General features: G+C 39.9%; 4 protein-coding genes across 4 annotated transcripts in view; 1 reads left to right on the top strand and 3 right to left on the bottom strand.

The window, feature by feature from the left end:
* On the top strand, nucleotides 2-2,038 carry LOC104709003 (L-type lectin-domain containing receptor kinase VI.2; the record flags this gene model as incomplete). The annotated part of the gene is made up of 1 exon (XM_019228863.1): nucleotides 2-2,038. A coding segment is annotated over one exon (1,797 nt), but the record flags the coding sequence as incomplete, so codon positions are not given.
* LOC104709000 lies at nucleotides 3,212-5,461 on the bottom strand. The gene is made up of 6 exons (XM_010425658.2): nucleotides 5,129-5,461; nucleotides 5,015-5,087; nucleotides 4,258-4,408; nucleotides 4,099-4,165; nucleotides 3,760-3,994; nucleotides 3,212-3,649 (listed from the first exon to the last, which is right to left on the bottom strand). Exons 2-6 carry the CDS (start codon nucleotides 5,077-5,079, stop codon nucleotides 3,439-3,441), a joined length of 729 nt encoding a protein of 242 aa, XP_010423960.1. The 5' UTR covers nucleotides 5,080-5,087; nucleotides 5,129-5,461; the 3' UTR covers nucleotides 3,212-3,438.
* On the bottom strand, nucleotides 6,795-10,634 carry LOC104709001 (protein root UVB sensitive 5-like). The gene is made up of 15 exons (XM_019229066.1): nucleotides 10,160-10,634; nucleotides 9,985-10,047; nucleotides 9,721-9,881; nucleotides 9,478-9,578; nucleotides 9,265-9,335; nucleotides 9,132-9,178; nucleotides 8,973-9,051; nucleotides 8,811-8,883; nucleotides 8,591-8,680; nucleotides 8,430-8,489; nucleotides 8,212-8,325; nucleotides 8,058-8,118; nucleotides 7,868-7,986; nucleotides 7,640-7,732; nucleotides 6,795-7,060 (listed from the first exon to the last, which is right to left on the bottom strand). The coding sequence occupies exons 1-15, from the start codon at nucleotides 10,312-10,314 to the stop codon at nucleotides 6,815-6,817; spliced, it is 1,533 nt and encodes a 510-aa protein (XP_019084611.1). The 5' UTR covers nucleotides 10,315-10,634; the 3' UTR covers nucleotides 6,795-6,814.
* LOC104708999 (thylakoid ADP,ATP carrier protein, chloroplastic-like) overlaps nucleotides 10,620-12,540 on the bottom strand; it is a 2,554-nt gene continuing 633 nt past the window's right edge. The window contains exons 2-10 of the mRNA XM_010425657.2: nucleotides 12,271-12,327; nucleotides 12,114-12,173; nucleotides 11,966-12,022; nucleotides 11,791-11,874; nucleotides 11,646-11,714; nucleotides 11,451-11,563; nucleotides 11,211-11,380; nucleotides 11,025-11,103; nucleotides 10,620-10,934 (exon numbers count right to left, since the gene is read on the bottom strand). Of these exons, the coding sequence (XP_010423959.1) occupies nucleotides 10,811-10,934; nucleotides 11,025-11,103; nucleotides 11,211-11,380; nucleotides 11,451-11,563; nucleotides 11,646-11,714; nucleotides 11,791-11,874; nucleotides 11,966-12,022; nucleotides 12,114-12,173; nucleotides 12,271-12,327 (813 nt within the window). The 3' untranslated portion in view covers nucleotides 10,620-10,810. The remainder of the gene's footprint in view (nucleotides 10,935-11,024; nucleotides 11,104-11,210; nucleotides 11,381-11,450; nucleotides 11,564-11,645; nucleotides 11,715-11,790; nucleotides 11,875-11,965; nucleotides 12,023-12,113; nucleotides 12,174-12,270; nucleotides 12,328-12,540) is intronic.

The following is a 12,540-nucleotide window of genomic DNA, read 5'->3' as shown; positions in this document are numbered from 1 at the left end:
TTTCGTCTTTGTCATAATCCCTTCAAGCCCAAGCAACAAAGGCTTCGGATTCACATTCACACTATCTCCAACGCCTTATCGTCCCAATGCTGGATCCGCACAGTATTTGGGAGTTCTCAACAAAGAGAACGATAGGGATCCTAGGAATCACGTCTTCGCAGTGGAGTTCGACACGGTGCAAGGATCCAGAGACGATAACACTGACAGAATAGGAAACGACATCGGTCTGAACTACAACAGTCGTACTTCGGACATCCAAGAGCCGGTCGTGTATTACAACAATGACGATCCTAACAAGAAAGAAGATTTCCAGCTAGAGAGTGGAAACCCGATTCAAGCACTTCTGGAGTACGACGGACCAACACAAACACTAAACGTCACCGTTTATCCGGCGAGATTGGGGTTTAAACCCACAAAGCCTTTGATCTCTCGACAGGTTCCAAAACTGTTGGAGATTGTGCAACAAGAAATGTATGTGGGATTCACGGCAGCGACGGGGAGAGATCAGTCGAGTGCTCACTACGTGATGGGTTGGAGTTTCTCAAGCGGCGGCGGAGGAGATCGTCCAATGGCAGATGTGCTTAACCTCTCGGAGCTTCCTCCTCCGCCGCCGAATACGGCCAAGAAGAGAGGCTTCAATTCTCAGGTCATCGTTCTGATCGTGGCGTTATCAGCCGTTATGCTGGTCATGCTTGTGTTACTCTTCTTCTTCGTCATGTACAAGAAGAGATTGGGACAAGAAGAAATGCTAGAAGACTGGGAAATCGATCATCCTCGCAGATTGAGGTACAGAGATCTCTACGCTGCCACTGATGGTTTCAAGGAGAATAGGATTATCGGAACCGGAGGATTCGGAACCGTTTTCAAAGGAAAGCTCCCAAACTCAGATCCCATCGCAGTGAAGAAGATAATCCCAAGTAGCATGCAAGGTGTTCGAGAATTCGTCGCAGAGATCGAGAGTTTGGGGAGACTAAGGCATAAGAATCTAGTGAATCTCCAGGGATGGTGCAAACACAAGAGCGATCTCTTGCTAATTTACGATTACATCCCCAACGGAAGCTTGGACTCGTTGCTCTACACGGTACCGAGACGAAGCGGCGCCGTTTTGTCGTGGAACGTGCGTTTTCAAATCACCAAAGGAATCGCGTCTGGTTTGTTGTATCTTCACGAAGAATGGCAGAAGATCGTGATTCATAGAGACGTGAAACCTAGCAATGTCCTGATTGACTCCAGCATGAACCCTAGGTTGGGTGATTTCGGGCTCGCGAGGCTCTACGAACGCGGAACTATATCATCGCAAACGACAGCGCTAGTTGGAACCATTGGGTATCTGGCGCCGGAGCTATCCCGCAACGGCAAACCATCAACCGCGTCTGATGTTTTCGCGTTCGGCGTTTTGCTGTTAGAGATCGTCTCCGGGAGAAAACCAACGGATTCCGGTAGCTTCTTCTTGGTCGATTGGGTTATGGAGCTGCACGCGAGCGGTGAGATTCTAAGCGCAATCGATCCGAGGCTTGGATCTGGTTACGATGGGGGAGAAGCAAAGCTTGCTCTCGCCGTCGGATTGCTGTGTTGCCACCAAAACCCGGAGTCTCGGCCGTCGATGAGAATGGTACTTAGGTATCTAAACGGAGATGAGAATGTTCCTGAGATTGAGGATGATTGGGGATATTCGAATCCTTCAAGGAACGAATTCGGATCCAAGTTTGTAGGATTTGTTTCGTCGAGCCCTGTCGCTTCTTCTTCTTCCTTGGCCACCAGAGTTTCTTCAATTTCTCGCATCAGTGGCACTGGATAGGGCGGCGCGGCGCATTGTAATTTTCTTTTCCGTTGTAAGCAATGCAATATTGAATATTCTGATAATCAGTTTTTTTTTTAGGATAAGTGATTATCATTTATCACTGGTTTAGCAATTTATTAGTAAATAGACACCGCCAGTTTTGTTTTTCTTTTTTATATATCCGGATTATGCAGCATGTCCATTTTGATCGTTGAACCAACCAGTTAGTTCTATATTCAATTCATTAATAATTTAATACTTGTATATATCTTTATTATTTGAGACGACCCTCCTCGAGGATTATTTATTTTGGGGATATCGTATGTATGTTTACAAATCAATTCAATTGAGTCTGTCTACGATAATTTGAAGACATTGAAACCGTTTGATACGTGTGTCGTAATCCAAGTATAAACTAAAAAACAAACAATAATTCAACGACCTCCCTGATTACGAAACAGTGACAAGGGATACGACCATACGAGACGTCGTTTTCAATGCGACTTCACAATGTTCATTCAACCAAATCCCCACGCGGTGCCAATGTGTGACTTATTCATTCTTTTATTCTTTGTCTGTGTGGGGTGACTTTAGACTTTTAGTTATGTGATTGTGTATATCCTGTCCTGTGTGTATCAGTATCACTATATCTTTTTGTACGGTCTCTTTAACCATTTAACAAAACCTTTTAACCTGCTTGCTATTAGGGCTAAAGAATCTTTTTGTATATGCAATATAAGCTCTTGGGCCGTTGATTTCATTTTAATATTCTATAACGAGTAGGTTTTTAATATTTTCGGGAAAGGCCACTATAATGTAATGGCCCAAATAAGTAAATAATACCAAAACAAGCAAAAGCCCAAACTCGATTCTGTAAACCAACCCGATCCGGAATGGATACCGGGAGCTACTGCAGCAGCGGTCGATGTGGCGGCCATCTCTCCAGCGATATCGTTTTGTGACTTTCAGGAAAATAGAGAGAAGAACGCGCTGTTTCTTGATCCATGATTATAGAAAGATGCATGTAACTTCTTTGTTGTTTATGGAGCGGAGCTATCTTGGATAAACGATCATGGCCGTTCGATCGGTTCACAAATCCATCTGACGGTGAAATAAAATACTAACCTTATCTATTATATTCTGTGTGATCTGATGACGTTTCAAATCCACTTGGCAATAGAATCTAGATGAGCTATAGCCTGATTGGGTCAAATAAGTCAATAACCAATTAAAAGAAGCCACGTGCAACTGTGATACGATCTTCCCTCCCATTTAAATTTGCTGAAACTAACCGGTTTTCGGTTTAACCAATCAATCCATATCAAAACCAAATTATGCCAAAAAACGATGAGCCAAATCGGTCGGATTGGAAAACCAATCGGTTGGTATATTTCATAACCTGATCCAACAGTGTGATTAAGCAGACCCACGTCAACAAATTATCGAGATCTATCAATGTGGTTAACCAAAGGTGGTTTGTTTTTATACACAAAATCCAAACCAGAGACTGTAGAGAGCTGAATAAAAAATAACTTAAAAGGCAGAAACAGAAAGAGAGAAAACACATAAAATGTTGTTATATACAAAGTGGGCACAAAGAGATGATGTAATATTGCTATGTGCATAACTAGAAGAAATATAGAGAGAGAGTGAACTGTTCACCGAGCAAGAGGAGCATAAGAGCCTAGATTTGGATCAGAAGCAACGAGAGGCAACTTGTCAATGTAAATCAACAACCTCTTCAGATTCTCCTTGTAAATCGCTGGTATATCCGCAATCTCTTTGCTCGAAGTGTAAATCCACAGATCACCAGAATTCACCCTTTTCAAGCTGCCTCTACAGAACGGGCACGACTGTGACCGTGCACGCCTGTTTTCAAGCAACACAATGGATTCAATAACTTCTAACAAAGGCTGATGATGAGTGTGAGTGAAATAAACTAAGAGCGAGTAACAACAAGTGGAAGCTAACCATCATACCAGTTTCTGTAGCAGTTTATACACATGGAGTGATTGCAAGTAGGAAGAACAACTTTATTCCGAACCTCCAAGCAAATGCCACACTCTTCTTCCCTCTCCAAGTCGATCTCTGACATCTTTCCTTTATCTGTTCTGTCCTTTTTCCGGTATCTTTTGTCGCATATCTCCTTCTGTTTCCTTTCTTCTACATCGGTTATCCCTCCGTGAAGTTGCAATAGCGAAGGAAACAACACATCTGCTCATCAACATCCATTGCTAGTCAGAAGAAAAACATCAGGTGGACTAATCTGACATGCTTATAGCTTAAGAGACACTAATGCGCCAATTTGGTAAAATTACCATAGAATTCTCTGATGCTAGCTTTGCGTTCATGTAGCGACATTGTGGTTTTCCCATCAACATATGCCTACAAAAAACAGAGAATCACATATCCGAGAGCTAGACAAGAACAGAGGATTAAAAAATCCAATAAGGAAACAGCAGAAAATATCAACCCACCTTATAAATAAGGATCCTAAGCAATCCAAGAGCGCCAGCGAAATGACAATCCGTCCACTGAAGAAGGAAGAGAAAGAGATGAGCCGCGGGGCTGTAAGATAGTCTCATCTGCACGCAGCCACCATCATACTCCTCTGGATACTCTGATGCCCTTCATACAAAAATCATTGTTTTTCTTTCAATAAATTATGTTTTGATTCCCTACAGTCTTGATTTAAAATGAATTTAGGAGATTAGTACGCAACATGAGAACATGTTGCTTCACCAGCTTAATCCAACAAACCAAGTCAACTTAGGATAGAATTAGAATTTATGACCAAAGGAAAAAGAATTGACTTGACTAGTATAGATATGTGTGATCTGACCAAAAGAAGAGGTGGCGTATGAGACTAAGCCAAGGGAGCTCTCGCGTAAACGCAAAGTCTCAAAATTTCATTATGACATCAGCAGACACAGACTCAGCAGACAACAGAGATTCAGATTCACAAGTATCAAAAACTGAACATCGTCTGAGAAACTTGGAGAGAACTCAAAAGTGCGAAAACAATCTGATCTAACTGAATCGGAAGAGCAACAAAAAAAAAAACATACTTAAAAACAAATTTCCGAAACAATTGACTACTCTCCTGACTAAGAAGAAGAACACAAATCAAATTTTTACCAAAACATCGAAACATGCGAATAAAACCAGAAGAAAAGAAAAGACAAGACAGAGAGAGAGCCAGAGAGGAAGATATATATATATATATATACTAACAGGGTGTTGGCGAACTGGATATCAGCTTCAAGAGCCTTGAGTGAATCCTTGAACGATTTTCGCATTTTCTGAGGGAAGACGATTTCAGCATCAACCAGCTTCCTTGCGAGAGAGTGAGAGAAAACAAAAACCTATATCCCTAGAGAACCCTTATCTTTTTTTTTTTTACAATTTCTGGAGATCTCACCGACACAAACCTCAAAAATATCGCAAACCCTAACAACTCGAGTTGATGATGCTCTCTCCCATTTCCATTGTGGGGGNGGGGGGGGGGGGGGGTTGGGGGGTTATGAGATTTTTTTACTAACTCAACCACAAGGTAGCGACAGGAACAAGAGAAGGACAGAGACAGAGAGAGACTCGCGTAGAGCACACGTAAGTAATATCAAAAATATACAAAAAAGGGGGAGGAGCGTCTAAAGGCTAAAGCTCTTTATGTTTTTCTTTTGTTCGAGAAGGAACGGCAACACTTCTCCTACTACAAAAAACATAAGCTTCTGAAAAGTAGTAACGTAATTACCAGAAAGCCCTCCCGTTGGGATCCCACCTAATAATTATAGGATAACATTATTTAATTGAAATTGAAAATAAAAATACGAAAACTAACGGGGTGACACGCCGGTGACAGGACGTGTGTCGCTGCTATAGGCGGCGGTGAGTGTGGGAAGTGAGCTTCATTCGTGTTCGTGGTGAGAGAGTGCTAGAAGTATCTGACCGACATGTGTTTTGGCTGCCGCTGGCAATGGCGACACGTGGCCTACACATTACCGGTCCGTAGGTCCAAACACTAGCTTTGAGGTACGTGTCTCTATTTCCATACGGAAGTGGACCCTAGTTAATCCTGAAATCGATGACTTATATGGAATACTCCTTATTTTGCATGCTTGGATCTCCCAAGGCCATATGTAGTTTTTTTTTCTTATTCTATTTAATTTGGGTTCTTTAGAATACGTGTGTGACCTACCTGTGCTTTTACAATCAATGAAAATATGGATGAGGGGCAAACAAAAGAATCAAACAATAATAGTTTTTAAGTTCGTGACATGATTGATTGCTTATATCATTTATTACGGAAACCAAATTTAATATAGCGATCATGACTCAAAAACACCCCTAATTCAAACAACGGTAATGAAGACACACAATAAAGCGAAAGCGAATTCACTTTTCTCTTGTCACGAAATAGCAAATTTACCTTTAGATTGCTTTACTATGTTAAATAACTCGACTAGGCGACTACAAATTGAATCCGTCGATAATTTAGGTTACAATTGAAATATATTATATCCATATCCCCTATTCCCCAGATTATAATTAGCTGATAGACGCATGTTTTTGGTTCTATTGTAAATATGCAAATCAATTCTATAAAATGTTCTTGTTGTCTTTTTGTTTTTTTTTTTAAATTCCGGAAGGCCACCTCTAAATTCTAAAATAAACGCAAGCACAATAATGGTGACGACTCATTTACAAACAAAGGAGGAATAATAATCGCTATCATAAACCTCACCGTTTGTCTTTTATTATCCACACTAGCTTATATTAGATATTATTATACTTTCTTTTCTTTTACTCCTAAATTTATATGGATCAGGTCATAACAATACAAGTTGCCATACACAGCCTGATGTATCCTAACTACAGATATTAGCTGCACCAAACAAATGATATTCTACTAATTACCTACAATAGACGCCTAATATATTAATAGATTTTCAAATTGACAGGATTTGGTATTATTTACCTCAGTGTTGTTCAAGAGATTCCGTGATGAGTCTGAAAGAATCGAACAATCAAATGTTAGAGAGGGATAGATTCGTGCTCGATGAGGACTTTGTTTGGAATCTTCAAGTTAGATTCACGTAGATTCCATCCACCAGTATCCAACTTGAACAAGAAATCATCAAACTTGTTGTCCATCTCCGACAAGCTTTGCTTCAGCCACTGGAACACACTATCCTTGTCTTTTAAGCTTCCTTTCATGTTCTCTTCTAACCAATATGCTTGCCAAAGACATCTCAATACGTCTCTGCTTGTGGCATTCACCTGCATTAATTAGTTTCACATCCATGAACTAAAAGGCAAAAACATTGCGTAAAATGGTTTAGACCTCAGACTCACGATATATATATGATTTGCTTTACTTGACAAAGCAATACGAGAAAGAAACCAAGAAGTTATGTAAAGTAACATAGTTTTAAAACGAGAAATGAAAAACGTAAAGGATGGGTCCAGAGATTATAAGAGACTACAAGATAGACTCTAGCCCGAAAGATAACCAACCGAGAGTACTCTTCAACAATGTGAATAACCATTTTCCTCTCGATTAAGCCGATAATTCTGAGAACCAACTCCCTACCTCGTATTTGTCTTTTCTCAAGTAGCTTATTCAAATGATTAGACTGTATATCAGCTCTATGATTTCTTCTAATATGCAATTATCCACACTTGGTATGCTGAATTAGTTAAAAGATGAATGAGTCTTAAGACTCTCATCAACTAATCCCTAACTAAATCATAATTCAATCTGATAATTTTTTTCCACAATGCAAGAACAAGGAGGGGGCATGATTGAGTCGATAGATGGAAGTGCTGATAAGTCATTCTATAGGGCCACACACATACCTTAAAGGATACATAAAACTCGGTATCCGTGTTCAACCCATTCAACGTAAGAATATATTTCTCTTCTGTGTATATCTTAAGGAGTGCTTTCACCTGAACAAATAAAGGTTTCCGAGAAGTTGGATTAACAAATTGAACTATAGCCGAAAATATATATAAATAAACAAACTGAAGATTATTCTCTCAAAATTACATATGGATACAGTTAAAAGGAAGGGAGATGATTACCTTAGAAACAGACTTTTCCAGACCAGATACTTCCTCAAGAGATACACCAAAGATGATCCGAGGTTTCATGAATCTCTGCCACAGCAAAATGTTTTCTCGCTTGTTGCAGTCAACATATCCTGTAAATAGTAGAAGATGGGTCTTACTTGGAGGTTGAATATATGCTGGAAAAAGGGAGAAACATTCTTACCTGGTACAATGGAATGTACAACATGAGACTCAACTAGCATACGAGCACGCTTGAGATTTACCTGGAAATATTCCAATTGAAAGTAATTTCACTTATCTTGAGTATTCTCATGTTGGAATTGGGATTGTAAAAAAATACATTTTAAAACTCTTACTGTGTTAAATCGCAGGACTGCAAGTGACTGGTAGCGTAGCCAGAGATGAACAAGTCTTATGCTCGTCCATGTAAGTGACACAAAGGGAAATGACTTTACAAGGCCTGGCGTGTCCTGCATCAAAATTATAAGTATACAACATGAAACCACGAAAATGATCCAGTGGGACCTCCAATGATTAGATTTTGAGGAAATGAACCAATAAAATAGAAAAATACAATGATCAAAATGCCGATACCAAGACCAATTAGCTGAGCAGCAACTTCCCACACTTCTTCCTGAGACGTTGTACACAAATTAGAGACTCTGATAATAGAGTGGCCCATAACTACTCAATTATCCTATTTCGGTTTTGATTACACATACATGACAAGCATACCTTGGCTGCTACCTCTCCAAGATTCCCTGAGATGGCAAAGTGATTCTGAATCACCCTGAATGAAGGGTCTCTCAATCCCCTAGCCACAGCCTATTTCGAATTAAAAACTAAGTATGTGCACTCTGTCATTTAAAGCTTAGCTGACGCGAATCCTTAATATAATCTATATGAATCAAGGATTTGCATCTGGCAGGAAAAGGGAAACTGCAATAAGGAATACCTTGGCTAGATTTCCCGTGGATGCCAGCAGTAGGAACTGGGTTGGATATAGTTGTGTAGCCAGATCAAAGAAACTGCATAACAAAACAAAAACCAATTTGATGCTATACGTAGTTTAAACCAAAATATTGATCACCAAGACTTTTAGTCATCTACAACAAACCTTCCAGTACTGCCAATAAAATCTGCATACATGCGCCATTGCTTGGGATCATCGTCAAAAAGGCTACCAAAACGTCCACCTGGAAAACATACTCTTGTTACTGTAGAGGTTCTAAGATAACTCCATGAACATTTATTAATCTTCCCATGGTTTCCCTACCAATAAGAAGACGACCAAGAGCTCCAATTCCATCCTTGGACACCCATCTGAAGAGACAACAGATCGGTTTGAAAAAACTATAGAAACAAAATTCTGTAGCAGCAGACAAACTAAGTTTGCATTCAAAGTAAACCTGATGGCTGCAGCAGAAGCAGCAGCAGTAGCGGCAGCAGAAGTCCCTGAGAAAGAGCCAACGCCAACCGCCTGCATAATGACATGATTAATATTTGAAGAATTGCAACATTTTTTAACATCCATGTTTAGAACATTTCCATGCATAAGAAGACCTTGAGCAGTTTGTAGCAAGAATAAGAGAACGCAATAAACTAGAAATACTTGGACATGCCTTGAGAAGACTTGAAGTGACTAATACATTACACATCCAGCCGGTAACATTGGTAGGAAACTGCCACAGCATGTAGTCCAAGTAATCATCTGAAACAGACCCTGCACAATGTAATTTACGAGATTAACTCACTGACCCATAAATTGTATCCTACAAAACCTCTACAAGCTTGCCATTCTGAGATCCAAAACAAGGAAATGACAGAAAGATACGTTGGACTTTGAAGAGCTAAAAAGTACCAACCAGGAAAGCCTGTGGGAAAAACAAAATCCTTAACAACATCTGGAAGCCAAAGCGTGTTGGTTTCTGAGGAATTTGAGCTCTGAGATATGTTATCAGGCTTAGTTTCAAGCTCCTCGGGAAAGCCTTGTAAAGGGGAATCATCATCATCATCTAGCAAATATCTGCAGAAGTACAAGAAGAAGTGGTATGTTCAAACAGGTAAAGACTTGTAGCAGAGGAATCCTCGCTCAGGCAACAAGATAAGATCAAAAACCTGAAGCTGACCTTTTTGAGGTGCCGTTTCCGTATCTCTCCACCACAATTGAAACTCGTCCTTCAACTCCAACACTAAGAACCAAGTTATCATCATTACATTACAATAGCAAATCGTCATTTGCAGAATAATCAAAATCCCATTCCATCAAAACAGGAAGAAGTTGAATAAAGAGGATTCATTCACCTCCTATCATCGGCCCCTTCCTCATCTTCACGAAGACTAGGCCGCTGAACACAGCACCGCAAGTGCTCCACACGGCGTCGTTTCGGCTTACAAGACGCTATTGTTCGAGTCCGTGGGATTTGAAGAGGCAGAGGATATCGCAAAGTACAGTACATTGCGAGAACGATATTTCTGAGTTGGAATTTAGTTTTCGGACTTCGCCGGAGTGAAGGAGCATACAAAAGACACGTCGTCGGCAGCTTCTCTCTGAACCGCTAATCTCCTCGTCTTTTTCGTCTGCAACCACCGCCAAATCCAAATAGATGACCCGATTCGGACAAACGGCGCCGTTTTAAATTTGAAGGAGTAACGAGTAATATCAAAACCGGTCGAAATTGGTTAGACGGTAATCAAAACCGGTCGAAATTGGTAGGACGCTAATCAAAACCGGTTGAAATATGTTGGACGCTAATCAAAACCGGACACAAACAGAAATTATATTACCTTACCAGAAACTGTAACACACACTCTTTGAGCTCTAGGATTCACAGTTGAGGAACATATTGAATTAGGAGGAGGAATACAACTTATTACATTCAAAAATACAAAAACACACACTAAAAAAGGTCATAAGATTACTGTATGACCTTCTGGAAATCCAAAATCGCGGTTTCAGGTTTGTTCATCTGTTGTGTTAGGACTTGCTTTCTTCCGGTTGTCATCCGCGATTCTTTGGAACTCCTTCTCACTCGCTGCAATGAGTTTCTTCACGATGTCGAATGTAGTAAGCTTAATACTGAAACAACACGAAAGAGGATTCCAAAATTATTAGTGCTGAAACAAGTAGAAAACAAAAGGCTGGTTTTTATAACAAAACAATAACTACCTGCTGTTTGGCATGCTTTTGAGTGCATTGGGAACGAAGCCACGGTACAAGCCAATAACTCCTTCACGCGCAACGATACCTGCACAACAGTTATGAGGATTAAAAAGGTAAGTCACCAGAAACTACCGTTATGGAAGGGAAGAATAAAATATGAAATATACTACTATATGGTATTTTTGTTCCTACCTGAGAAAGCGTCTAATACTGATTTATATGGAGTACCCTTCAACTGCATCTGTCTTCTAATGGTATCTAATGGATAGCAAGTACCGGTTGCAATAGCAGCAGCGACTACTGCTGTTAACAAAGATGACTGCGTCTTTTGTTGATACTTCTCTGGCAGAGATTTCTTTACCCTGGAGATGTCGAACATGTTAACAATCTAGTAAATCTCCAGGGGTAGTGTTTAACTGTTAGCAGACTTACAGATCAAAGACGCAGAAGTTGATGGCAATGTAAGGAGCTATACTTAAAAGCGAAGGACCGAGACCTTTATAGAATGATGCAAGTCCTTCCTCCCGCAGCATGTTCAAGGCAACCTAGATAGTAGATATGACATGTCCCTTTTAATCTTGATGAATTTGTGGAACATACAGTTGGTGTATGATGCGATGATCATACCTGGGACATGGTTCGATAACCTGGTTCAACAGCTAACCTCAATCTCAGCACATCTAAAGGGTATGTAATCTGCATAAAGAAGTTAGATTCTAAGGCATTTTAAGTTTAGACAAACTCATTCAGGCGTATAAACAACGTTAGTTACCAGAGTAGACGTCATGCCAGCACAAGCACCAGCACCGAGCCTTCCGAGAACAGTCAATTGACCGTCTTTTCCCTTAAAGAGTTTCTAAGAAACACATAAAGGGAAAAATGTTCAGAAAACAGAGTATTTCTAAAACTTTCATACAACCAAAGTCAGATATGGAAAGATTATATACCTTGTATGTTTCATATGCAAACAACTGGACTGCGCTATAAGGTACAATCCTTATCACCTGGAACATTCAGACTAAGATTATGTGCAATCAAACTATAATAAATTTACACCCCTCATTATCTCAAAAGAGTCCAAGAAATTGTTAGTACCTGGGGTAGATTTCCTTTCCAGTAACCTTTAAGACCTTCTTTTCCAATAAGAGTAATCGCCTGCAGCAGCAAATTCCAAGCAAAACCAAATAAACAACATTGTACAATAAGATCAACCTATTCTCTTAGCATTACATGATTAAGTATATATATATACCTCAATGAAACCAATAGCCTTCTTAGCACTTTGTTGCCCAGCTCGAACTCCGTGTGTCTATAAATTAAATCAACAATGATTTTACAATTGGATTGTAAGAATCAATAGACATTACTACAAGTCTGTTAACAAAGAACACAATCACACATACTCCATAGATTCATTCCGTCAAGGTATACCTTCTTGAGTTGAGAGATTCAAATTCATGATCAAAATCATCCCTACATGTAACATTAACAACTAGTGCAAAACACTGTTTAAGTCCACTAT

Source organism: Camelina sativa, chromosome 8 (assembly GCF_000633955.1).
Source record: "Camelina sativa cultivar DH55 chromosome 8, Cs, whole genome shotgun sequence".
Classification (NCBI taxonomy): domain Eukaryota; kingdom Viridiplantae; phylum Streptophyta; class Magnoliopsida; order Brassicales; family Brassicaceae; genus Camelina; species Camelina sativa.
Note: the sequence above shows the minus strand (reverse complement) of the source record. Positions and strands in the feature narration are given on the sequence as shown.

Coding starts and splice junctions, on each gene's coding strand:
- LOC104709000 (XM_010425658.2), bottom strand. CDS start 5,079: ATGCGAAAATCGTTCAAGGATTCACTCAAGGCTCTTGAAGCTGATATC. Junction 4,166..4,257: donor TTAGGATCCTTATTTATAAG/GTGGGTTGATAT, acceptor TGTTTTTTGTAG/GCATATGTTGATGGGAAAAC. Junction 3,650..3,759: donor ATAAACTGCTACAGAAACTG/GTATGATGGTTA, acceptor GCTTGAAAACAG/GCGTGCACGGTCACAGTCGT.
- LOC104709001 (XM_019229066.1), bottom strand. CDS start 10,314: ATGTACTGTACTTTGCGATATCCTCTGCCTCTTCAAATCCCACGGACT. Junction 10,048..10,159: donor GAAGGGGCCGATGATAGGAG/GTGAATGAATCC, acceptor CTTGGTTCTTAG/TGTTGGAGTTGAAGGACGAG. Junction 8,490..8,590: donor TTGGAGAGGTAGCAGCCAAG/GTATGCTTGTCA, acceptor ACAACGTCTCAG/GAAGAAGTGTGGGAAGTTGC.